Source organism: Stegastes partitus, unplaced genomic scaffold (assembly GCF_000690725.1).
Source record: "Stegastes partitus isolate 25-593 unplaced genomic scaffold, Stegastes_partitus-1.0.2 Scaffold51, whole genome shotgun sequence".
NCBI lineage: Eukaryota > Metazoa > Chordata > Actinopteri > Pomacentridae > Stegastes > Stegastes partitus.
The window spans coordinates 94,720-119,906 of NW_007577782.1; the positions used below are offsets into that span (position 1 = coordinate 94,720).

The 25,187-nt window shown below is 38.7% G+C and overlaps 2 protein-coding genes across 3 annotated transcripts; both read right to left on the reverse strand.

Moving 5' to 3' along the window:
• Nucleotides 1–226: 226 nt before the first annotated feature.
• Nucleotides 227–11,760, reverse strand: mettl1 (methyltransferase 1, tRNA methylguanosine). 2 transcript variants are annotated; one of them, XM_008306959.1, is made up of 6 exons: nucleotides 11,549–11,760; nucleotides 11,016–11,143; nucleotides 9,997–10,181; nucleotides 4,328–4,441; nucleotides 2,326–2,427; nucleotides 227–1,118 (listed from the first exon to the last, which is right to left on the reverse strand). In XM_008306959.1, the coding sequence occupies exons 1-6, from the start codon at nucleotides 11,626–11,628 to the stop codon at nucleotides 1,002–1,004; spliced, it is 726 nt and encodes a 241-aa protein (XP_008305181.1). In that variant the 5' UTR covers nucleotides 11,629–11,760; the 3' UTR covers nucleotides 227–1,001. The 2 variants fall into 2 exon arrangements, with proteins under 2 accessions (XP_008305181.1, XP_008305182.1); XM_008306960.1 differs by lacking the exon at nucleotides 11,549–11,760 and adding an exon at nucleotides 11,409–11,480.
• A 1,708-nt stretch (nucleotides 11,761–13,468) lies between these two features.
• Nucleotides 13,469–24,063, reverse strand: LOC103376562 (E3 ubiquitin-protein ligase MARCH9-like). Its single transcript, XM_008306961.1, has 4 exons — nucleotides 23,692–24,063; nucleotides 18,092–18,247; nucleotides 15,195–15,387; nucleotides 13,469–14,023 (listed from the first exon to the last, which is right to left on the reverse strand). The coding sequence occupies exons 1-4, from the start codon at nucleotides 24,061–24,063 to the stop codon at nucleotides 13,704–13,706; spliced, it is 1,041 nt and encodes a 346-aa protein (XP_008305183.1). The 3' UTR covers nucleotides 13,469–13,703.
• Between the last annotated feature and the right edge of the window lie 1,124 nt (nucleotides 24,064–25,187).

Below are 25,187 nucleotides of genomic sequence, written 5' to 3' on the forward strand. Positions count from 1 at the left end.
CCGCAGATATCTAGCAGAAAACATAAATTATCTTTTTTTGGATATCACATGACATGTAGAGGCAAGGCCAATTGTGGTCACTGGTGGCTTTAAATAATTACATTTAATTACATACATGAGAACTATTAAGTAATCTAAAATACTATAATTAAAATACCATAATTAGGCAACTTTTATATTTTCTTGACGAAACAGGTTCTTCTTAGATCAAAAACTCTGCATTTAATTATAACCCAACATGTTGCAGCTCTTTTATTTTTAAACCAGACAATGACCCAAAGCAAACGAGCAAGATGCAGATTGTTGGCAAACTGGGTCTAATCCATTTCTGACTGCGCTGCCAACATTGCGTACTAACACCACGGAGGCGCCAACAAAGTTATGTCATTACATAGAAAATGGTTTTTAAATTAAAACAAAACACTTGAAGTCCTATCTCATGAGAGAAGATTATTAAAAATAGCTGCGCCGTTTACTCGTTAACACCTAAACTCCTCTTCAAACATGAGCTCATGGCCTGCAGTTAAAAAGTGCTGCTCTGGGTTTTCCTCAGTGCAGTCATCCTGCTAACTCTTCAACCCGTTACTGTGAGATTTGTGAATACAACATATAGCTGTTCAGTTTTTTCTTTTAGTAGTTGTTTTACTTTAAGATCTATACAGCTTTACAAGAAATCCAAAACAGCATTTTACAGCTTAGCAAAAGAAACCGAGGAACATCATTAAAAAAAAGAGGCAGTAATTAAATGAAAGCTTCGCAATACACAACTCAATCCAAAATCCTTTAAGGGTTTTCTCCTCTTGGATTCTTTCTTGTGAGGTGAGGAATGAAATATATATATTACAAGAAGAAGCTAAAAAAACAAAACAAAACCCTTTATCTGGTAATGATGTAAAAGTTTGTCCATCAACACAAGAAATAAAACCCATCACTGTTCATCTGCTGGGACAACAACCCACAGAATCCAGAGCAGCTTTATCCTCCGTGCATACGTGGCGATCTCAATGTGAGTCCTCAATCCTCCGGAAAACTGCAAGGAAGTTCTTCCCTCCATTTCTCTGAACTTTCTTTCCTTCCTCCGTACACGTACCCAAACGACCTACAATGACATCGTCCACCTGCCAAAAGAGGATTGAATCACATTAGGGATGCGGTGGACCTAAATTGTGATTTATGACAGAGTTTATTCTCGCTGTTCATTCGCTTAAAACCATCATCAGCACAGTGTTTATTATTGTAGCTGAAGAACCACAGTGTAGAATTTAGAGGAATCTATTATCTGAAATGAAGCATAATATTCAGAACTGCTTTCTGTAGTGTCTGATCACCAGAAAATAAGAATCATTTTGTTGTTTAGTGACCCTAGAATGAGTCCTTTATGTCTACAAAAGGAGCGGGTCGGCAGTTTTTACCTCAATGTTTCTAAAGCAGCACAATTTGAACAAACCAAACACTTGCTCCTTCATGTTTTTAGTGCTCAGCTTAGGTTCTAATGCTTGGACGAGGAGGGTGACACAAAGGTTATTCAGGTAGTTGCAATCTGCAACCCTACTGCTTAATGCCACCAAATTCAACATTTAAAGATTAAAACAAAACAAGAAACTAAAGATAAATATGACTGATCTTTGCCTTTCCACTAACTAAAACCTGGAGGTGAGTTGAGCCACTGCTCTTCTGTCAAAACTGTAAAAGTTATAAAGTTTTAAAGGAGCAGAACATTGACTGACATACATTAATACCACTTTAATGTCTGTATGAAAGTATGTAGTTAAAGGTACAGTAGGAGGTGATTTGTTAAGCAGTTACAGACCAAATGTAGGAGGAAACACCTAATTCTTGGTCATCAATAGATTATTGGCTTAATCTGAACACAAACAAAAACGCAAAAACAAAAGTCCATGTCTTTGAGCGACCCAGACTATGTGTGTCCACCTTCTCACAGTCCTGAAGTGAATGCTAGGTCTACGTCATGTTGTCCCTAACCCAAATACCATGACTGTCATGTCAATGAGAATTGAGAATTTCTGATATGATATCTGCTAATTGGCAAAAAAAAAAAAAAACAGATACAAAGGAGTCAGCAGAATGCAGGCAACATGTCTGCAAAGGTTTCCATCGGAGGTCAATCAATCAATCAGTCAATCAATCAATCAGTCTGTTCAGTCAGAGAAACTATCTCCTCTAACTAAGAAAATTAAAAAAAGTCTAGAACAGAAAACTGTCATATCCTTATTTTGACCTCTTTCCCATCAATGAGCAGATGAGCAACGAATGCTGCTGCCATGACCTGTAAACACGGTGATGAAAAGCTCCACGTCAACATACCAGCTCCTCGTCTGGAACACGTGCAAACAGTGGATGTTCGGTGAAGTGCTTCACCATCCAGAGGTGGACTTCCTCCACATCTGTGATGGTATACACCAAGCCCTGACATGAGCAGACAAACACATGCAGGTTATTAACACAGTTCTGGGAAACGTACACTAACGAACCTTCAGTGGCGGCCAAACATGAATCTATTTCTCAAATCAAACTCAGTGCAAGGCATCGAAGGCTGAATTGCAAACTTTTCTTCCTTTTCTCAGTTATGTCTTTTTAACACATTTCAGACGCGCAGTTTAAGCTGTTTCATCACCTCCAGAGAGCCATTTATCTATACAGATAAAAATAACCAACAGACAACACAGAGGTGAATCACCTGTGTCAATGTCGTTTACTTTGGAGACTGGACAGATAAAATTACTAGAACAGGGATTTCTTAGAAAACTCAGCGGTGGCACAGATTTCCACACCAGTGCGTGACGGCACGTATGGGTTTCTTTTTTTTTTTCTTTCCCAGAGAAGGCAGGTGTGTTATCGGCACAAAATTCACATTAATCACCCGCTGTTTACTGTTGCAGGTGTTGGTCTGAAAACAATTTAAATTAGACTCATAGACTCTGGTTAATCATGCTGTGGAGCTGCCACTATGAATGAGCATATTCTTGACAGCTTCCCAACCCACCAGCACTGTTATGGTTTGTATGTCAGTGCTGAGGGCCCATGTAAAGTCTACACACACACACACACACATGCACAAATGCATCGATGCACACACACCGGAGGAAAAACGATAAAGCCAAATTTAGACACAAGCCTTCCATTGTTCCTCAGAAACCTCCATCAGCGTTCGCGCCCTGTTCAAGTGTCCCACTGCTGCTCTGACAGCTCTGACAGGCAGGAGCTGGGTGTGTGTGCAGACGTCAGTCAGCTGCGGGCCACACTGGTTGCTCAATTTTGTTTCAGTGAATTCACGGACTTCTGCGCAGCGCAATCAGCAGATAAAGTGGCGAAGAAACGGCTGTTTCATGTTTACCTATTAAAGTGCTTTGAAATCGAGAAATTCAATCTAATTTACCTGAACTGTGCTGCAGTTGAGGCAAAAGTCTCAGTCACATTTACTTAAATACCTGAAATGACTTTACTGAAGCTTCAGTTTTATAAAGCGTGCTGCAGTTGTGATTAATCACTAGAGCACCAAATGTGTATGAGTCTGCTGCAAACATGTATCACTTTCCTCCTTTTTGAGTGACATTTTCTGAAAACAAAACCGAATTCAGAAAAGTTTGTTAATGATTATTTTTTTACAGGATTTAAAGACAATAAGAACAAAATAATAATGACAGCCTTACCCTGAAATGGAGGCACAGAATATATGAGTTTCTTTTGGATTTTGGCTGCTTTTAACCTTTAAAGACACTTCTGAACACAACGAAGCTGCGACCATTAAATGGTTGAATTTTTTTACTTTGTTCAATCACTTTATTGTCATTCTGCGAAATACAACGAAACTTGTGTGAAACTCACATCTTTTTAAATTCACTTCCTTGTATATTATTTTATTCTATCCATCCATCCATCATCTATACACCGCTTAATCCTCACTAGGGTCGCGGGGAGGGTTGGAGTCTATCCCAGCCGACTTAGGGTGAAAGCAGGGGACACCCTGGACAGGTCGCCAGTCTATCACAGGGCCACACTTAGAGACAGACAACCAAGCACACTCACATTCACACCTACAGACAATTTAGAATCACCAATTAACCTCAACATGTTTTTGGATTGTGTGGGAGGAAGCTGGAGAACCTTCTTGCTGCGAGGCAACAGTGCGACCAACTGCGCCACCTTGCAGCCCCTTTTATTCTATTCCAGGTTGCACTGCTGCTGATTGTTGTGAGTTGCAACACAAGTTTCGTTGTATTTCGTACAATGGCAATAAATCCTCTATTTTTGTTGAGTGGCTAATTGCTTCATCGCTGGCTGGAACAAGCAGTCCTCGTATACATACCCCGACTCTCAATGTGTAGGCGTACTCTGCCAACAAAGTGGGGCTGATGATCCTCCATTTGTGCTTGGTCTTCTTAAAGTGAGGGTCAGGGAAGAGGAAGAACATCTTACTGAGCTAAAAGACAGAAACAAAAATGCATTACAGTCAGTCCGATTTTAAATGTTGTTTTAACTTTGTCATAATTGGTCACCGAGCGTACATTAATAGGCAAAAAAGGGTCCATTTTATCCATTGAAAATTACATCTAAGACCCTATAAAGTTCCCAAAAAGGGAAGGGGTCTGAATACTTTCTAAATCCCTCCGTAAATGTGGTCCTCATAATATTCTGTGGTAGGTTGTTAAACACTGTGGATCGCAAAACTGGAATTTCCCTCCTTGAATTTTTTTTTTTTTTCCCATAAAGTTCCCCATGTCTGTCTTTGACAAGTGTGCAAGTGCAGGCTCCATTGATATTAGTCTGGCTGATATATTAAAAATCTTTCCAGTCACTTTTTATTAGTTAAAATAAATAACGTCAGGTATAGACAGAGATGTGGGGATAATCACTGGGGACGGCTGCAGCCTCAGGGGCTCCTTGAGTGCTGATGGAAGATGGAAAAACCTCAACACTTTTTATTTTTGGGTTACAAAACATACTAGGAAGGAGAAAAAAAAAAAAGAAAGAAAAAGCGTTTCGGGTCTTTAGAATATGCTGTTTCAACACTTGCAACACGTCATGCATGTGAGAAGGATTGGGGCAAGACTTTGAGCACTGCTCTGGGTGGTCTTCTCTTAATTCTCCCACTTTGAAAGTCTGCGTGGTTTTTGTGCTAATCATCTGCAAAGTAGACAACTAATACCAACGCAAGACCCAGCTGCAATGTTCATCCCTGCTAGTTACTCTGAGAAGCAGTTGATGAGTGATTTCAGGGCACCTTAGAGAGAAAACTTCTCTGTCCAAACCGTGCAGATGTCCTCCACAAATCTCAGCTTGGCACAAAGCCTCAACTCAGCATGTACAAATAACAATCATTATTTTTATTAAATTACCTGAAATAGCATGCTTAAATTTAAAAAAAAGAAACACATATAAGGTTTGGGTTCCATAAATGTGTCACTGTTACAGCAATTACTCTCCTGCATTCATGTCTTAGTTTATACCCAGCTCAGGGCATTTGAGGTGAAGTGTTTTATCCAGGGTACCTAAATTAACCCTGGTACACTAAGCCCCCTGTGTAATCTAAAGCGAGTTTCAACAAGTCATAGATTACCGCAGCTAATTGGAACGGATAAATGGCGTCTTGCACTGCTCCACGCTCAGCTGATGTGATGCCTTGCGTGTCAGTCAATGACCCCATTGTTGTGAAATCCCTGGATTTATTGAGCAATCTGTATAAATTAATTCAGTCCATATGTTAAACATGTGCAAAGTAATTATCTTTAGTCAGAAACGTTTGGCCTGCGCACTCTCATTGCCTCGGCAGTGCCAGGATAGACTGTAAGCTCTATTTTAAGGTTATTACAGGCCACCTTGGATATATTGCAATACTGGACATATTCACATCATAACCTTCATAGTGAGGTCAGTATGGGTAACATATTTTATTCATACTTAACCTTGGAGTACATTGAAGCACAGAGGTCTCATTTATAATGTAGCCGAGTAAGAAAAGAAAAGGAAAGACGTGGAATGACGAAGTTAGTAAATTAGAAAACATTGATGAGAGCATTTAAGTTTAAAAAATGCATAAATCAACTACAGCTGGAAGTAAAATACGATGAAATTGAAACCTGAATTGTCCAAAAGATAGGAATGAGTCCAGCTTTAGATGGTTCTGCAGGTGCACAGTGAAGGAAACTACATTTTTTTCCATGCTGAGTAAAAACAGACAGCACCTGCAGTGTGATCTGATCATTTAAGGGTGTACCATGAGGGTCCACATTAAAAGACGGCAATGAGGTAATGTAAGAGGGTGAAAAACCAGTATGAGCCTTATAAATAAATAAAATCCAGTGTCTATCACGCCTTACACAGAGCGAGGTCCACCCAGTTATAGCATACAGCCCACAATGATGAGCATTATAACAATCGCCAGTGACAAATCCTAATGCAGAATGATTAATAGTGCCCAAGGGTATATTTAAAGAAATCTGCTTGCCCACAATGGACATCTGGGCAAACAGATTGCTCTGGTTAAATCTCTCTGCTTGAAGGTGATTAAATCGCTGCTCACAGCAATAAAAAGATACACTTTAGCACTGTTACAGTTTTCAACTATTCCTTCGATAGAAAAGTAGTTAAAAATTGTTTGACAGAAACAAGATCACTGATTTTGGTTTAATAGTTTGGATGACGAGATCCTGTGTGATAATAACTGGTGCATGCGGGGTCATTCAGTCCGTGCTGATGATTCATGTTTTGCACTGAATCAGTTTCAAAAGAGAAACTTCTTGAGAAAATCCGCACAAGAACCAGCATGCATCGTGAGTCAGACGGAGAGAAGTATATTTACATTCTTTATTACTCCAACATTTGCTAAAGAACATATAAACACTAGTGTGAACTACATGAAATTACATCAAACGACAATTAATCAATAGCATAAGAAATCTGATCTCACAGACAATTTAGACAAGCTATCCATCACCGCTTACATAAACCAGTGTTTCCTCTACATTCATTTAGGAGTGGTGGGCCTCCATTCCTAAATCCTAGCCGCAGCTCCTTCAGTTTATTTATTTATTTTATGTTATTGTCACAAATACCCCACCGCCGCATGTCTCCACCTTCACAGCAGAGTCCTGCACTGGGTCAGTACTCGCGAGTACCAACGTAAACGACAGATAACTGTCTTGGTCAGTCTCTACTCTTTGGGGTGTTCATGCGACGTTAATTACTCGTGGGCACCATAGACTGTATAAAAGATGGATGTAGCAACCGGTCCCGAAAAATGAAGTCAACCCGGAAGTGTCAAAAACCTGCAATATCATTACGTCCGCTAGTCCTGGCTCCAAAAAGCCCTGGCTCCCATAGACTTGAATTGGAAAAGAAGTGATCACAGATCATGAACTACCGCATTCCGACAGCTCAGGATTTTTAAAAAATTAGTTTTCATAGTCAAGTCCAGAGATCAGGTGGCCAATCTGAAAATAAATCAATACTGAATTTTTAAAAAATCATCAACATTTGCGGGGCAAGGGGCGTGGCTGGCTTGATTGACAGTCGGCAGCGCCCATACAGATGAAGCGAGCAGAAGGCGGTAAATGTGGGCGGGCGAGAGGGCCTGCCTCTCAACCTGTCTGACCAATCGCTGCTCCTTAAGTTAATTGGGCCCGGTGCCAACTCTGTGTCGCTAACGTGAGTAAACTAACTGATAGCATTAAGCTAACATCTACGCACCATGATGGAACTGCTGACTGCATCTTCAGATGAGCTTGTTCAAGTATTTCTCTAAGAAGAGAAAGACACCTGATGAAGATGACGCTAGTCAGGTATCATTAGCCTTTTACTGATTCATAAACGATGATGGTTCGGTAAAAAATAGTGTTACACTGTAATCAGATGTGATGTGAGTGTAAATGATCTAATGTTAATGTTTTATGTAACCGTATAAGACAAATAACATTAGACAGGGAGGAGTAGTGGACAGCAGCAGACATATAATAATATATCATCAGACACAAACTAGAAACAATTTAAAAATGATTGGTGTGTAGAAAATTGAGAGAAACAATCTCATTACTGTTTCTATTTGTAGGTGCAGACTGACTAGAGAAACAGGCTTCAGGGGGATCAGCTTGCAGCATGTAAGCTGCTGAGCCTCTCAGAGAATTTCCCTCCAACAGAGCCTTAGAGCTCTTTTATATGAAACCCAGAAAAATTAATTGTTCTGAGCCTGGGTCCAAACTTTGCCACTGATTCTGCAGCCCCATCAAGAAATTATTATTCATTGTTTTATTTTTTATTCTTTTGATTTTTACATTCAGCCTTTAAAAAGCCAACTTCAACTGGCCATTCAATAAATAGGTTGTAAAAGTAAAATCTGCATTCAAATGTCATTTGTTTACGCCACCACGGCTCCCGGACAGCTTGCCCCGCTGCTGAAAAAAATCCTAGAGGAAACACTGATAAACAGTTGTCATTTTTCCAGTGTTGTCAGCTAAAGCTGTAACATCAAATCTAGACTATGTGCTGATCTTTATGAATTAACTTTTAGTAACTCGACAGTATAAATGGATAGCTATGAAGAAGGTGTTCTAAGTTAGCACACTGCTATTAATCTGTAGGTAAACACTATCAGTGTGGCATAGTGTAAACAAAACCTGCAGTCAGTGTATTTAACTTCAACAAAAAATTTATAAAAATGGTATTTGAAAGCTAACAGTTGAAAAATAAAAAAACAGAAAAACAAAGCTACATCCAAACTAAGTCCATACTTCTACACTATACAGTACATCAGGAAAAGATTTAATATGCCCCAACACACAGTATGTCAAATGTAGTACGACAAAAATACTGTCTGTCCCAGTACATCTAGTTAGATTTTGAAGTATGCCACGCAGCATGTTTTACTGGCTACTCTGACCCACAGTCCTCAGCACAATTACATCGAAAAATTTGCAGCACGAATATAAACAAACTTGAGCCACCAACAGCGCACAAACAGATGACAGCCAAGTTAAGGTGCATTATTATGAGGAATAATATCACAAATCAGATCACAATGTCCGCCAGCAAAATCGCAATGAGGTATTTTCCAATAATTGTTCAGCTCTAGGTAGCGTATGTGGGGACCAGTGCAATAAAAATAAAGAGGAGCTGTTCAGTGTGGAGTAAAAACACTCATACAATTATTTAGTGCAAAAAAGAATTGTAAAAACATCACCTCATAAAAATGTCAGATGTGTTTAATCTTTTTCTCTTTCAAAGCAAAAAACTTCTCTGTTGCTGTGACTGAATTAGGATTGCTCTCAACAAATGTGGCAGTTTGTGACTTTTACTGTAATACTTTTTATTAAGATCTAGGAAACAACGACCTAAAATAAGTCATATTTTTACATTTTTTAAATGAAAACATGATAAAAAGCCAAAAAAAAAAAACCCTTGATGATGTTTATTTAGTTTCTTAACTCAAACTCAATGATTGGTTTGGCAGATTGTCTGATCCAATATTCACCATTTTCCCGTTGTTTTTAAAACTGATTCCTGATAAAATAAATTCATGTAAAAATGTGCTATTTTGACTCTGATGCAGCAGCTCCTCTGTCTTAAGTCATCACTTGAGCAACATCCACCCACAGCACATCTGATTGGTCACATGTCGCCAATAACAGCCAATCAACACGTACGGACAAATGTTAAAAAGTTATCTTTTAACTGGATATAACATAATGAACAAAACTATTTTAACAAAGTTTTCTGTTGATGTTTGTGTAATTCTAAATTTTGAAATCAAGATTTATTTATTTATTTATTTATTTTTAACTACAAACGCATATCAGTTGTAAATATTGGTTATTGGTCTACTTGATTACTAATAATCAGTATTAGTCCTGAAAAATAAATCGGTCGACCCCTAATTCTTACACTGTCCAACATTCCCAGAGTGATTTGCTCATCAGTGAGTGCAAGAAACATCTCTGACTTGTGTGTCATTAACCAGCGTAAAAGACAAAAATGCAGGCCTACCTGTCCTTTGGAGAAGAAGTTGGGGAGATACTTCATCGCATTACTGCGAAGGCAGGCGATGTTCTGGTAGCTGCCTGGTTCAGAGGCACGCAGCGACTTGATACGATCCTGAACATAATCTGACACCTTCACCCGGATCTCCAAACCAAGGATGAGATTATCTGGGAAAAGTGGAGATAACTCCACTGGAGTGGAGACACAGTAAAGACACAAATATGAGAGCACAGTTACGGCCTGTAAAAACTGTAGCTTTGGGCTGCACGACATTCAAAAGAACTGACTCTGTTTTTCTGCAATATGTATTGTGATATGAAAACAGATATTTTCACCAAACAGAGAATTACTCTATTTGGAAATAATACATAATTTTAAAATGACTGGGTGACTCTGTAGGGGAGGGCATCTGAATAGAAAAGAAAAATCTAATTTAAAATCTATTAAAAATGTTAAATTCTATTCTATTTAAATAAAACAATTTTTTGATTGGGCAAAACATTTGGAACCTTTTTAATATGTTGCACCACTGGCAAAGGTCCCCAAAATAGTTAGGTGTGCACTTGTCACACAGAGCCTTGTGGTGCTGATTTAAATGGTCAAACTGGTCATGTTGCCTCGTGTAGTGGCGCAATTGCAAATCACTGCCAACAAAAGCACCTGTTTTTGGTAAACATCATCCTTTCTGTAGCCCCAACATTCTGCTGATATTGTGTTTCTTTTTTTGCAACCAAAGGTTCTCTCTCCTGTTCCGCCCATTTCAGTGTGCACATGTAAAGCCTGGATGTAAATAAATTCTGTAAGTCCAGGAACCATTAAATCAGAGTAAATTATATCATATCTGACAGACTTATCAAGTAAATTAGCCACAGAAAATAAGAAGCGGATTGCAATCGCATGTGTTGGCATTAATTTGCCTTACATCACATTGCACAAGTTACAATTTGACTGTTGCCCACACCACAATGCTGAAACAATAAATCATGCAGCCCTGCTACAGGTGCTCAGATCTGTGATGTAAATACCTAAAAGTCCCCCGTATCCACAGCCGATGTCTGCAAACTCCACTCTGTGGGTCGGTTTCTCAGACTTGCTGCCATCAAAGTAGTCTGGATACAGTGTAGACCAGTCCATCTCTTCAGGACACAAAGGACTGAAGAGAAAGGAGAAGATAAGAGGTAATAAATCACCCTTTAACTGAAGAATCTCTTTGAAAATTGCACAGTGTATTCTGAGAGTTTGTAGGCATAATACTGTGATATCTGCAAAGATAATGTACTGTAGACATTTGAGATATTATCATTCCATTGCTGTAAACTTATTCGCTGTATTAGGATGAGGAAGGAGCTCAAAGAACTATCTCAAATCGCAGGTTAGTGAAATTAAAACTTTTAGCTTTACCAGCAGGAGTAAGTGACCTTCTCGGTTTTCCGGCTGTAACTTGTTTTCTTGTAAACTTATACATTTATAAACGCACAGGTAAAACTCCAGATATTGCTGACAGAGTACAGAAGTCATTGTGTGGCGTATTAAAGTCAGGCACATGGACATCACTCACTAATCAAACGTGTGGTGTGCCATCGGGTTTGAATGGGCTCGCTGCCTGTAGTAGCGCTTCTGCGGCATTGACGAACTCATGTTGGACTGAAATGAATAAAAACGATATTCACTCTATCGGATAAATATTAAATAAACACAGTTATCCACTTCTGAACAGCAACTTTCACAGTCACGTTCCTCTCTAGTTTACTACCACTTGAGCGTCGCTGAGTTGTTACGTCATCACTACGCGTCTACTCCGGGTTGCCAGATTTGTCGAAACCGTTTGAAACATAGAAAGTGCTCATATTTTGTTTCATACGAAAAAAAATGAAAACTAAAAATAAATTTCAACAAATCAGTGTGAAAAAGAACACAATTTGTCTTTAAAATGAAGAAGTATAAAATGTGAATACTCAAGTATCAGTGTTGTGTCTCGATGTTGTATAGTACTGTTGGCAGGTATGCAATAATTGGTGAATCAATTAGTTGTCAGCTATTAAATCTTCTGACAACTTTGATAATTCATTAAATGGTTTACATAATTCTTAAAGAAAAAAGTCCAAATTCTCTGATTCCAGCATCTTCATTTTTAAAAAAATATATTTTTTTATTCTTACCCTTCCCTATGACAGGACATGAAATATCACTGATATAAGCACTGATCAACCAATTGACAAATAGACTACTACAACTAATCAGCATTAATCGACAATAAAAATAATTTTTCATTTTAGCCCTAACTGTTGGAGCGCTAAAGGGAAAATGTGACTATTTTATTGTTATGAGATACTTGTTTTTTGTCAGCAGGTATACAGGAGATAGCCTGCCATAAATTGAGTCGTATCTTCTGTTTCCTCAATATTAGATTCATGGATTTTTGAGCTACAGGTTTAGCTATACATTACAGATCAACATAGGCTAAAAGCAATATTAATGTATTTTTGAAATGTATTTCTTATACTCTCTTTTGGCGTTATTTTTATTTTTTAAAGTCTTTGGTTTTTTACACCCAGAATGCTCATGGTCGACAAGGCAGATCATTTGTTCAGGGAAACATCACCAGGCAAACTAACGACGGCAAAAAAACCACACAGGTTTTGAAATGTATGATTGGGATAATTTTGGTATAATGGTAGCAACAAAGACCTGCAACTGGTGTCAAGTCAAAGCTAACATCCTCTCGACTTGTATCAACAGAAAGGAACATGATCCAAGATCAAGATGTGGTGGAACAAGAATCCTTTTCATTTAGCTACTAATTATGAAGTCTAGTCCAATTTTACACAAATAAGTAACAGCGTGGGGGCATTTGTTGGGGCAGGTGATATAAAGATGTACATTTTTCCACTGATATTTTCAAGATGCATTTATGCATTCATTTCTTTTACTTACATCATGCACTTGTACAACCCAAAATACAAATATCTGCAAAGAGTTTTGCATTAATTTTGATGTTCTGTTCATCTTGTTGCCTAAAATGAGACAAAACAAAACACAAAGTTTTCCCCTCAGTTCAACCAAATCTTTATTACAAAACATGAATTCTATATATTTTAAGCAATTGTGTCACATCTCAAAGTTTTATTGGGCTTTTTAATGTCTGATTCATCAGCGCTGCTTCAAGTGAAAACAGCTCAGATGAACCAGATCATGGCGAACCCTCAGGAATACGTGGGGAAAAAAATCAGGGGGACCGTTGTTATGGTGGTCACACAGGAGCACAATCATTTTCACCATCAAACCATCTCTTATAGAGTCAAATCCAAATTAAACAACACGAACTTTTTTTTTTCTTTAGAAAGTAAAACAAAGTTTAGTTCAGTTACAGTTTGAAACATTGGTCACAGTGGTAAAAATAATAAAAGAAAAAAAAAGAAAAAAGCTAATAGCTTTAAGAATCAAAACTTTTTCTTTTCCAAATTTTCTTTTTTTTTTTCTTATTTCACAGTCTTTGTCTTTATAGATAAAACTGTGACGTTTTCTTTTTCCCAAATCTTAGAAATCTGTAATTCTCGTTGTCCTTAGCTCAGGGAGAATCTGAGAGCAAAATACAAGATTACAAGTTCACGGCAGTGTTTATATGGCAGATTACAATTCTTTTTGTACTAAACCCCAGTCAACTTTTATCTCTTCTTCAAACATTGCAGCACTTTTGTCTGCTTCAGTTAGCCTCATACAGTGGTCACTCTCATGACCACCTCATGGTTGTTGCTGTGCAGGTTGTTGGCTCTCAGTTGGCTGAGGATGTGCAAAATAGTATAGCCACAGTGGTGGTGGAGAATAGTCCTGACGTGCCGACTCGCTCTCCGGCCGCCGTCTGTGATAGTGTGAGAAGAGTTCCTCTCAACACGACCAACGCCTTTGCTGCTGGAACTGATGGGGTCACCTAGGTCCTTCGCTTTCTCATAATTCAGCACTTTCCACTGTTGGTTGACCGCCTGCCAGCGCTTAAAGATCCGGTAAACAGATGATCCTTCGTGGATTATAAGGCCTGGGTGTACAGGACATGGGATTGGGGAGGTGGAGGCAGGAAACAGGGTTACATATAGACAAACAGTTGTTTGTTCCACAAGAATCAGAGAGAACTGAAAGGTACAGAAGGTGCAGAGTTAATACGAACTATATGTTCTCAAAAATAAAATGATTAAATGTACCAGGCCTGTTCGTGGCTGTTTTGGAATTAAGTTTTACTGAGAAATACGCGTTGATGAAAATCCCTTCACAAAGCGAAAAACAGGCCAAGACAGTAGGCAACAAACATGCCTCACAAATTCATTCATGTCTGAGCAATAGACTACACAAATATGCACTTCAATGCATTTTCCAAGACAAGCTGCTGTATTGAAAGATGTAAATAGAAACTATCTCAATATTTAAAAGGCATGGTCTTCGGAAATGAGTTAACAATGTAAAACTAGAAGATTGCATTAAATGACAGCAAGTAAGATTAATTAGTTTAAAAAGTAATGGTGGTTAAGGGTGTGTTTGTTGAAAACCAAATTGCAATGCTTTATTTTGCAGGTCTGGAATTTTTTAATCGTTTCCTTCAAAGCTTCTTGAAACAAGCTCCGCAATTTACTTTTAATTATAGTGAGTATATTTCTACTGCCAAAAACCTTAAACCAACCTAATTTTATTAACTTATTATCTTAATTAAATGATTCTTCACACACAGAACTGTGCAGAAGTTTTGGGCATTTTAGATCTTAGATTTTAATCCATCACACAGAACCACCACAGAGGATCCGATGGGTCCCAAACTCATTCTGCAGCACGACAACAACCGAAAACATGCAACCAGGGTCATAACAAAACATCTTCAGCCATAAGAAGAACAGGGATTGCCACAGAGAGCTGATCTCAGCATCATGCAGTCACTGAAACAGGCTAAATACACACACAAGAACTGTGGCAAGTTCTTCTTTAGAAGGGTGTAAAAATTAGCAATAAATGTGCATTAATCAACTGCATGTGTACTAATAAATCCCCTATAAGATATATCATATAATATTATATTTTACATACTTTAAACTTGTAGTAAATGATCAGAAAATTACAGATCTGTGAAATGAAAAGTCACAGCCGAAGCTGACACTGACATATGTTGATATGTTCAAACCACCTGCAAAATGACTGTAACAGCCGTAACATCTGCGTCTTACCTATACAAACTATGTCCATGAAGCCGTACATGCCGTAGCATATCTGGAAGAGAAGGTCCTGCCGCTGCCATTTGGCTGAGGGGCTGAGAGACGACCACACCAACCAGGAAATACTCGCGATGAGGAACAGAGAGCCCAGGATAATGGCTGCAATCTGCACCTTCTCAATCACAGTCAGAGAGATGGCCTGCCACTGAACAGATGGAGAGAGACACAAAAATAGACTGAAATGGTTTTCAGGTACAAATTGCAAAAATGCTTCTTGATTACTTGAGATAAGGGCACAGGGTTTGTATCAATCTCTGATGAGGTCTTCATAAATCAAATTGTTGCTGTATGTCTGAGGAGCAGCATGTTTCATGTCAGCACATATTTCCCAAATGTGTTCAGAGCATAATCAGTGCAGCTGACAGGTAATAATGTGTGTTTGGTTGTTGTGAAGTCAAGGACAGGCCTGAATCCACAAACACACTTGTCCTTGTCCTACTTTACTGAAGCGGGATACAGTGCATATTCACATAATCTTTATAAACCCCACATCCTTTCAGCATGAAGGGTCTTATAATCTTACTTTTCTAATAAATAAAGACTTTTGCTGTGGTTTGTCAGAAGTCTACGCTGTAAAATAAATAAATAAATAAATAAAATAAAACCCACTCCCAGAAAAACACTGTCATTTTCCAGCAGCCAGCACACCACAAAAAAAAACAATACCATAAATGAACAGAAAATAACTTAATAAGATATTTTTAAATGTAATTTTCCACAATCAAAGTACAGTTCCTGGCCTATTGCTGACATACTGTTTATTTTTGGGGCTTTTTAATGTTTAATGAAAGATACTTTCACATATATAAAAAAAAGGAAATCACCTATTACTACATTTAATAATGTTAGAATACAAATAAACAAGCTCAATACTGTGGACAAATGCCATTATTACTTGAGTTCTATTATTTATTGTTATCTAAAAAGAAATGTTAAGAAAATGTTGTTTAGTGAGTAATTTAGTCTCACTTTGCAAGAATATGCAGTTACCCTTACATCAAATAGAGTTTAAAGAGTTTGTACCATTAACTTCACACAGAAATCTGTTAGAAAAGTATGCTCACTTATAAAACTACCAGATTCACCTTTCAAAAAAAGTAAAACCACAATTATTAAATTCGTGCATATGAATGTAATTATTATTATGAGTAATAGCTATATAATATTAATAATAAAAATGAATAAAAAACAGTTAATTTTAGTTTTTTTTAACGCAACATTGTATAAAAACCTTGTATATTTACACTAGAAATATAAATTCCCATTTTATTTTTGTTAATTTAATTTGATTTTTGTGCATTTCAAAAACGTGGGGAAAAAAAACACTGATTTTTGTACAGTGTAAATTTCAGTTTAACTGTTCACATGTCAAGACGAGAAACTTGAAAACGACTCTGAATGAACCTCAGTGAGCCTCTGCTGGTCAGTATAGAACACTAGTAATAATATAAACGTACAGTATATTCATGTAAACTGTAGAATCCAAAAAGTATTTTTTATCTTCACATACGGTAAAACAGTTCTTACATTAATTACAGCTTTTGAAAAATGGTACATGACATGTTTTACTCTCCATGAGGACGTCTGCTGACTGATGCTGCAGCGGTAAATGACAGCATCAGTCAGACAGAAGGGCATCTGAAGGTGCACTGTGTCTGATAAGATCTGCTTTCCAGCACTCAGAGAGTGGAATCATTTGGCGATACCGTCTGTTCGTCTACCGTCCCTGTCCCTGCCACACACTTGTGCCAAGTCTTTGAAATGTGCACTGTCTCATAAATGTGTTCCTGGCATCTTCCAGTAAGTCCTCATGGCTTTCTTCTTCTTTTGCGTTTGTTCATAAAAAACTGTATAAATAGCTCTGTGGACAGCAATGTGGTGCTTTCTGTTGGGAATCAGCGAGCGTTGGATAAAGTCAGTCTAAAACGTGTCTGTGGTGGTCAGTGTTGTGGAAAATGTATTCAGATCCTTCCAATACCAATACATAAATGTAAAAGCTCTCCATTTAGAAAAACTCCTACTTGTGTCAAAGTACATGTGTGAGTATTAAAGCAAAAGGGCCGGTCTTGGTCATTGTTATGAAATTACACTGTAGGCGACATGTTTAAACTTCTTCACATCCAGTTTAATACACAGGGGCAGCAAATAAATCTGAGGCCTTCACAGGTGACTAATGAGAGAGAAAAGAAGAAAAGACAAACTCCTGATGCACAAATCTTTTTTCAAGTTGTTTAACTTTTTCTCTCATCTTTGTGATTTGGTAAGATGTTGGATCATCTGAACATTTATTGAAATTAAACCATGTGAGAAGTTTAGAGGAGAAAAATCCCTGTTCAGTGGAGCTGTTTGCAACTAATAAACATCCGAAATGCAACACCAAGGGTTTAATCTGCTACAATGTGTTGTATTTTAGCAGCTTGTTATGTAATCTAGTGTGTAAAATCCTCACTTTATGCAGAACTTAAAGCTGTCAAATAAACATGGTGGAACAGGAAGTGCAAGATTTCCCTCTGAAGCTTCATGGAGTGGAAATATAAAGCAGCATAAAATCCAAATACATGAAGTAGAAGTACTTGAAAAATGTACTTAAGTACAGCACTTGAGTAAATGTACTGACTTACTTTGCACTGTTGCTGCTACTGGTGGTAATGTAAAAGCCGCATGCCAATTGATGACCCTGAATGTGGTAGTTACACCTTTCTGCCAATCAGCCACTCAAACCAGGTAAAGTAACGTTTGTGCTTTGTACCAAAAAGCCTTCTAAAGTCAAGGACCTTTTTCATGCAGCTCCAGTTTTCCACAGCGGACACTGAAGACAGAGAGAGCCACAACAAGCACACTGACTGTACCTGCAGAGGGTTTTTGGTGCTAATGGCCAGGACCTGGTACTTGAAGTAGCACAGCTCACAGCTCCAGGAGCCTCTCTCGCTGATCCAGCGTATAAGGCAGGACTGGTGAGTGCAGCGGACAGAGCCATCACAGCGACAAGGGCTCAACAGCTCCCCCTGCAGAACACGACACAGAGCTGCATGAGACACATTCACAGCGTCGAAACTGTCTCTGAACTGAGACTTAAATGGCAAAGATGACAGCAAAAATAAAGATGCTTATTGAAAACTTTGAAATCCCAGCAGTGTTACTATCACATTTAATCTACTGAAGGCATTGTTTCAGGCTATTGTCATGGATATAAAGAGATACAACAGCTCAGAGCAAGTGCCAACACATATAATCAATTAATATGACATTAGTTTGATTTATTAACAGTTCATATGCAATCCTGTCTCCAGTGTTGAGCAGGTATATTTGTCATATTTAGAGAGAGAGGGATATTTAATAAAAACACAAACAAATAATGTCGAACTGCAAATACTGACAGGTCTATTACAAATGAAAATATTTTACAACAGTTTTATCACGTGATAGTGAACTGCATTTGATGTTATTACAGTTTAAATCTAACTCATGTCATGCTACCAATTCATGGTTTACAAGAGAAACTGTGGTGACAGTTTCCTAAAGACTGAGATGTTAGATTGAAGTGACAATTATGTGATCAAATTAAATCTTAAAATTAAACTCTCTCTCCCTCATACAACCACTTGGTTCACTAATAAGGAACTTCTGAACAAAAATGAATCACTCTTTCATAAATATGCATTACGCTCACAGTGCTGAGTGTCTCAGTGGTGAAAAAGGATCCTGGAACTCTTTTCAGAACCATCGTAGATTTAGCTGACTCCTCGTCTTCTGTCTGACAGCTTCTTTCTAACGCTGAAATCTTTCTACCTCAGCCGGCTTCATTGTCACTTCGTGCTACTTTGAACATTATTTAGCTTTTTAAACAGTTTCTTTGTGCCAGCTGATGTACTGCTGAAGCTCTGTCACTTTATTTTAGTGGTGAAATAATCACATTTCCTGGAAAACGTGCTTTTAATAAATGAGGAAATCAATCAAGTTTGTTAAATCCACACTGCTCAGCACACCACATTACAGTTCTACGCTAGAACGTCATCACAGTATGTTTCATGGGGAAATATTTAACTGTTCTATGATTCTTGTGATGATTTTATTCCTGTGTATATTTATGGGTTGTGGATATTATGAACAGTGACTCCTGCTTGAGAGAAGCACTACAGTTGTTGATTTGATGGGTTATTTTTAGTTGTCTGATTTGATTGTTTTGCTGTTTTGGGTTTTTGAGGGTGAAGTTATTATAGTAAGATATTAAGAGATAAGATAAGCCTTTCTTAATCCCACAGTGGGGAAATCTGAAATGTTACAGCAGCAAAGATTATATAAAGTGCAGAAATGTAGAGACATCAGAATGAACTAAAAACTAAGCAAGAAATATATATATAAAGTGTTGATATTGTACAGATCGTTATATATGTAGATACATGTAGAAAAACATTGGTATTGAACACGTTCTTCTATGATATTAAACTACTGACATTGCAAAGAATACAATGATATTACACAAGTTTCTCTATAGGTAGAAAAATAACTTGTTATACAGTCATTTAAATGCACAAAATAATGACAATGCACAGATTTAAAAGACATCAGAGTGAAATATGACAGTTTTTCTTTCATAAATGTTCATACTTGCATTTTGTCGAGTCCTGGATGTGACTTTCTCAAGTGTCCTAATTCACATATCAGGTGACTCGTGTCACATGACTGCTTAATGAATTTTAAATGCAGCACCTGCTCCCATTGCACTCCACACCCTGATGAAGTTGAAATGCGCCGGCTTTTCATGTATTAATAAAAGATTTTTCTATTTAAAATCAGAGTGCCTCAGTTTCTCTTTGGACTGCCGACCAGCCTTTAAGGACAGCCTTTAGTTTTTCACCTTTATAGCTTGAATGCATTTTGATAGCTGATGTACATCTTTGTTTCTCTCATTTATTCATTTTCTATTCTGGTTATTTGTTGTTCTTAGGGGGCTGTGGTGTCATTCCAGTATTAGCTATGTACATTATTATTTTCTGATATTGTCTATCGTTTCTTTACCAATATCTGTCACATGCATCATTTCTTTGTTAACAGCTGTTACAAACATTTTCTTTATCTGTGACATCTTGTTAATTTATTGAACGCAGTTGTGATCAAGGAGCTACACATGTGAAAGTTGTCACTAATGACTAACACACAATTAAGTTCCTTTTGTATGTGACAGTTTCTTTATCACGCAGCCGCTACAATGAAGGCTTTCAGCTTTTCTACCATAACAAAGTGTTGCGTGCTTTGACCTTTTTTGGGAATTAATTTGCTTTTTTGTGGACGTTCCCCACAACAGTACATTTGAATGCCAGGCCATAGCAGCCAGTCAGTTCTGTTCCTTCAGGACAGCAATAAAGACATTTTTCACCCGTATAAATTGCTCCACAAGCATGATAGCAGAACTGCACTGGCTTGCCTGAGTCCAGATGAATATTTGGGATGAGAGTTTTGCGGCAATGATCAGCTCCCAACTTGACACACTTGCAGACTTCCTGAGAAAAGCTTTTTGGCAGTTGATGCCCATTTAATTACAGATAATTAACGTATAAAAGCGAGTGCATCTCATTATTACAGAGATATTTCCAGCCACATGTGAGATGAGCTGTGTGCCGACTTGAAAGGAGAATATGACTGGCTGATCTTTCCCGTGGATGTCATCTACTTCTCTCGGCGGCGCAACCAATCAAAGGACGTGTCTGCCTTTACATCCTCAGCTGCAGACACTCAAAGCATGCATTTATAATAAAAGTGACAGTATGTGATATTCCTAGTTAATGTGACTATCTGCTGCTTAACACCTTCATCTGAGGACTGTTTCCTCCTCTCACGTCAGCTTTCTGTAGCCTCAAAAGAAATCACGGGACATCTGGTGCAGGTTTTTGTTGTCAGTATGAGACTCCCTGAGGCCGTCGGACTGACAACACTCTTGCTCATCTCGCTTTATTTTCTGTCTGACTTTAGGTGATGTGTTAGGTCTTTAATTAGTTGGATATCTGGAGAGGGAGGAAAGCAAAAACTTTCTGAGACCTCCAGCGAAGTCTGTCTTTTCAAGGTTGATTTAATTCTCAGACCTCGGACAAGGATGACACAGACATTCAAAACCATTTTTTGCTTTACTTTTTGTTCTCCTGCTTGAGACTAGAAAAACCCCTCGGCTTCATCCCCCCCCCACATTACTGGATTTTACTGAAGAGTCCTTGAGCAAAGTTATTGGACACTGCCTCCCGCACTTAAATCCCTCTGAATAATAATGAGCAGAAATAAGCAGCTCTTAGACATTTCTTATATGTCGAGGAATCATTCTCTGAAACCTTTCTTCATCGCTTTTTTAAAAAACAGTCTAAATTTGAGCATCAGACACTGAATCTATTACTGCGAGGACTTCACTGGGTCGCATAGTAAATATAAAGCTCCTCCTGCTTCCCTCCAGCCTATTCTTAACTTATGCCCTTTGTCTGCCTACTGCTATTTTCAGAACATGGTTGATGGATTAATTCTCTTTTTTTTTTAAAGTCTTCGTCTCTCTGGATTTTCACTTTGCATCAGAGGAGACTTTCTGCATTCCACGCATAGTCACACCAGCTTGATACTGATGTATAATAACTAATATCTTCATCGTGTGTTTGCTTAAAGGGGCCTTCACCGATTTTACACATCAAAGTGTGTTTACAGGTCTCGAGGAGAACTGTGACACGGCGTGTAAAAAAGTTGTTAAAAAGACTCACAGCCCCAGAGGGAGCCGTGTGAAGTCACTGGAGTGACTCAAGTTAAGTCAAGTGATGCGACTTTGGCTTCCCTGCAGCCCACTCCATCTCTGCTTTGGGGCACAGCGGCTCCAGGCGACGTTCACCACTGCTAACGTTGCATGTTCAAATCTGAGCTCAAACTAACTCAGTTGCATTGTAGGAAATGTGCAACGTTCTGGAGCTTGACCCATTCCTGGAAGTAAAAGTCTGGATATCGGGGTGTATTTTTAGACAGCTGGTTAGCAGATTGCATGTTGGCAGTAGGAGGGGCTGAAGAAATACATGTGAGAAGTGCAGTCCTCATGCATGGATGATTGTTTGTGAGTTTATGACAGTCAGGCAGCAAATATGCGTGATGATCGAGTATTAAAGCCCTAAGAAGGCCTATTTTATTTTATGAACAAACCAGCTTTTTGTCACCATGATGTTTCAAGTAGATAAACTGGATCACTGTTAACCTCGAAGATCATGATGTGCAGAATTTCAGATCAATGAAAAACTGGACAGAAAGAGATGCTACTTAAGAAACAGGGAATATAAAGTGAGGTTTTCAGGATTCAGTTTCTGTGTTCAGCTGTTTACAGTAACCCTCTGACTTGCACCTGACTGTCTTTGTGTCTTGCTTTATTTTCAAACTATGGGATTTTTTTTTTTCTAAAAATTTTTATCCTGTGGAGGATCTGAAGATTCACTGGCCTATCTGAAATGTTTTTATCCAACGGTATGAGCCTCCACTGCTTCAGATTTCACTGCTCTTTAACCTGTTTCTCTCAAAAAAATCACTCAAGTGCAAACTGAACTGCTGGAGCCCACATTCAGACTGAAACTGGAAGCAGATCAGCTGGTGGCAAACTCTTCAGGTTTGGCCTCACAGGCTTTATTTACAGACAAAATGCTGCACAAAATATTCCTAAATGAGTCAGTTTCTTAAAGGACATTTGGTTTTGGATGTCTTGTGGGGTTCTGAGTGTGTCGCCTGCTGTTTATCTCAAGTCTTTCATTCTGATGACGCCATTCATTAGCGGAATTGTGAACTTGGCAGGGCGACTTGCTGAAAGACATGAGCGCCACGTGGTCTGAGGCTCCATGAGCCACCTGTCCTGCTGCAGTGCCCATTAGCAAGTCACAGATTCAGGCTCCACAGTAATTACACTTTAAAAATATTATTAAATTGCAGTTTGCTTCACTCTTTTTGAGTTAGTACAACTTCTAATGAAAGTATGTTCAACCAACACATTATGTTAAGAGAATTAGTCTGACCACTTTCTGATTGGCAGCATAAATGCAAGTTTACTCACAAAATGATGATGTTCCGAGTATAGTAGTAGTATTTCAATGGTATTTAAATTGATTTTTATGTCCTTAACTACTTTTATAAAGCCCCCTTTTCAAGTTAGCAAATGTAAAACAAATAAACAAACAAGTTGCTCCAATAGGGATGTGAAATCCAGACCTCAAGGTGAACAAAAATGTAGTCATCAAGCCAATTCCATGAAGTTACCTCAACTAGGATTTAGTTTTAAATGAAGACATGTGAGTTTAAATGACACATAATATTAAGTTGAATGAATTAGATTTCTTTTTATCCTGCAACAATGCATTTATTTAAGTGGTGGGAAGAGGTCCCTTGAATCACTTTTTTTGGGTGATGTGTCCTTCCTTAACACACCAACATCTTTATTTCCCAACTTTACCTTCTCTGGTCCCTGGAAGCAGATCCGGCACTGCGGTGATCGCATCCCGCTCTCGGAGAGACTCGGCAGGGACGCAGCGTCCAGGCCTCCTCCTGCTCCTCCTGCTTCTCCTCCTCCTCCCTGCGGTTTGGCTCCATCCTTCTCCTCAAACGCCAGGCTGCGGGGCCGCGGGTCAGAGCCGTAATATTCCTCCTCGTCGTCCCGGTGAGAGCAGCTCAGCTGAGGCCAACCGCAGCCTCCGATAGCCAGCCCCCTCATCCTGGGCTGCGTGTCCGGGTCTGTGCCGGTGTCGGTCCTCCTGCTGGATCCGGAGCGCATCAGTAGCAACACTTTGAGTTCATTGAAAAACATGCGGATCCGATACTTGAACATTCTTCAGCAGCTTTTCTTCTTTTGTTTTTTTGTTACTACACAGGCATCAACTGCTCTGTGAAAGCAAGCAGCCTTCAGCGTGACTGTGGCAGGTCCATCACATCATTATCATCATTATTGTCATTACTATTATTATTATTATGATGTGGGCATGTGATTCAAACAGACAGCTCACTTCCTACTGAATAAAACACAGATCTCCTTCGAGAAAGCACGCGAAAAACATGATAGGCTATTAGATCAGCCCATAGCTCTTTGCATATCCTGTTGTTATAGCATGTGCACCGCCATCCAGCCAATGGGGAAGGATTATTTTTCATGGATAGAGGCGTTTTCTTTCAGGATTCAATGGAGGCTGAGAGCCACGAACTCCGAGACTCCCAACACTGAGTGGTCCAGCAGCAGCATCCTCTCCATCATTTCCAGTTTGTAGAGTGTTTGCAGGTTTTTAATTGAGCAGATGTCAAACTAAATGTTTTCAGCCGCGCTTAAAAAAAAACAACAACACAGCCAGTGTGTCTGTGGGGGGGTTGGTATCAAATCCTATTAACAACTAAGTCCAATCCGATTTAAATTCGAGTTTCTCATTGAGCCTACCTACAGGGGAGGTGAAATTACACGAGGTGACAAGCGTGTATCCTTTGTTGTCTCGCAGTGGAATCCATCACTTCACTGTTTCCTCTTCATCTTCGCTGTAGCCTTTTATTATTATTATTATTATTATTATTATTATTATTATTATTATTATTATTATTATTATTTCTCTGGTAGATCGAGCAAGCTTCGTCCCACACCTTTACCCTCAACTAAAGCAGCAAAGTTACAATCCAGCCATGTCGGATCTTAAACATCACATCAGACCGACAATAAAGATCCATCTCACGACAACTTGTAATGCCACTTCTGTTTCCATCCAACTCTGCGCCACAAATCAGGAGGAGCGAGAGGATGCCAGATATGGATTCCTGCGAACACACTAAAAAAAAACAAAAAAAAAACAGAGCCGACAGTAGACTGCTAAAAACAACTGCACTTCATCATCATCATCATCATCATCATCATCTTCACCGAATCACATCAAGGCCTCCGGGAATCAGCGGGACAATAAAGTGCCACTTCACATG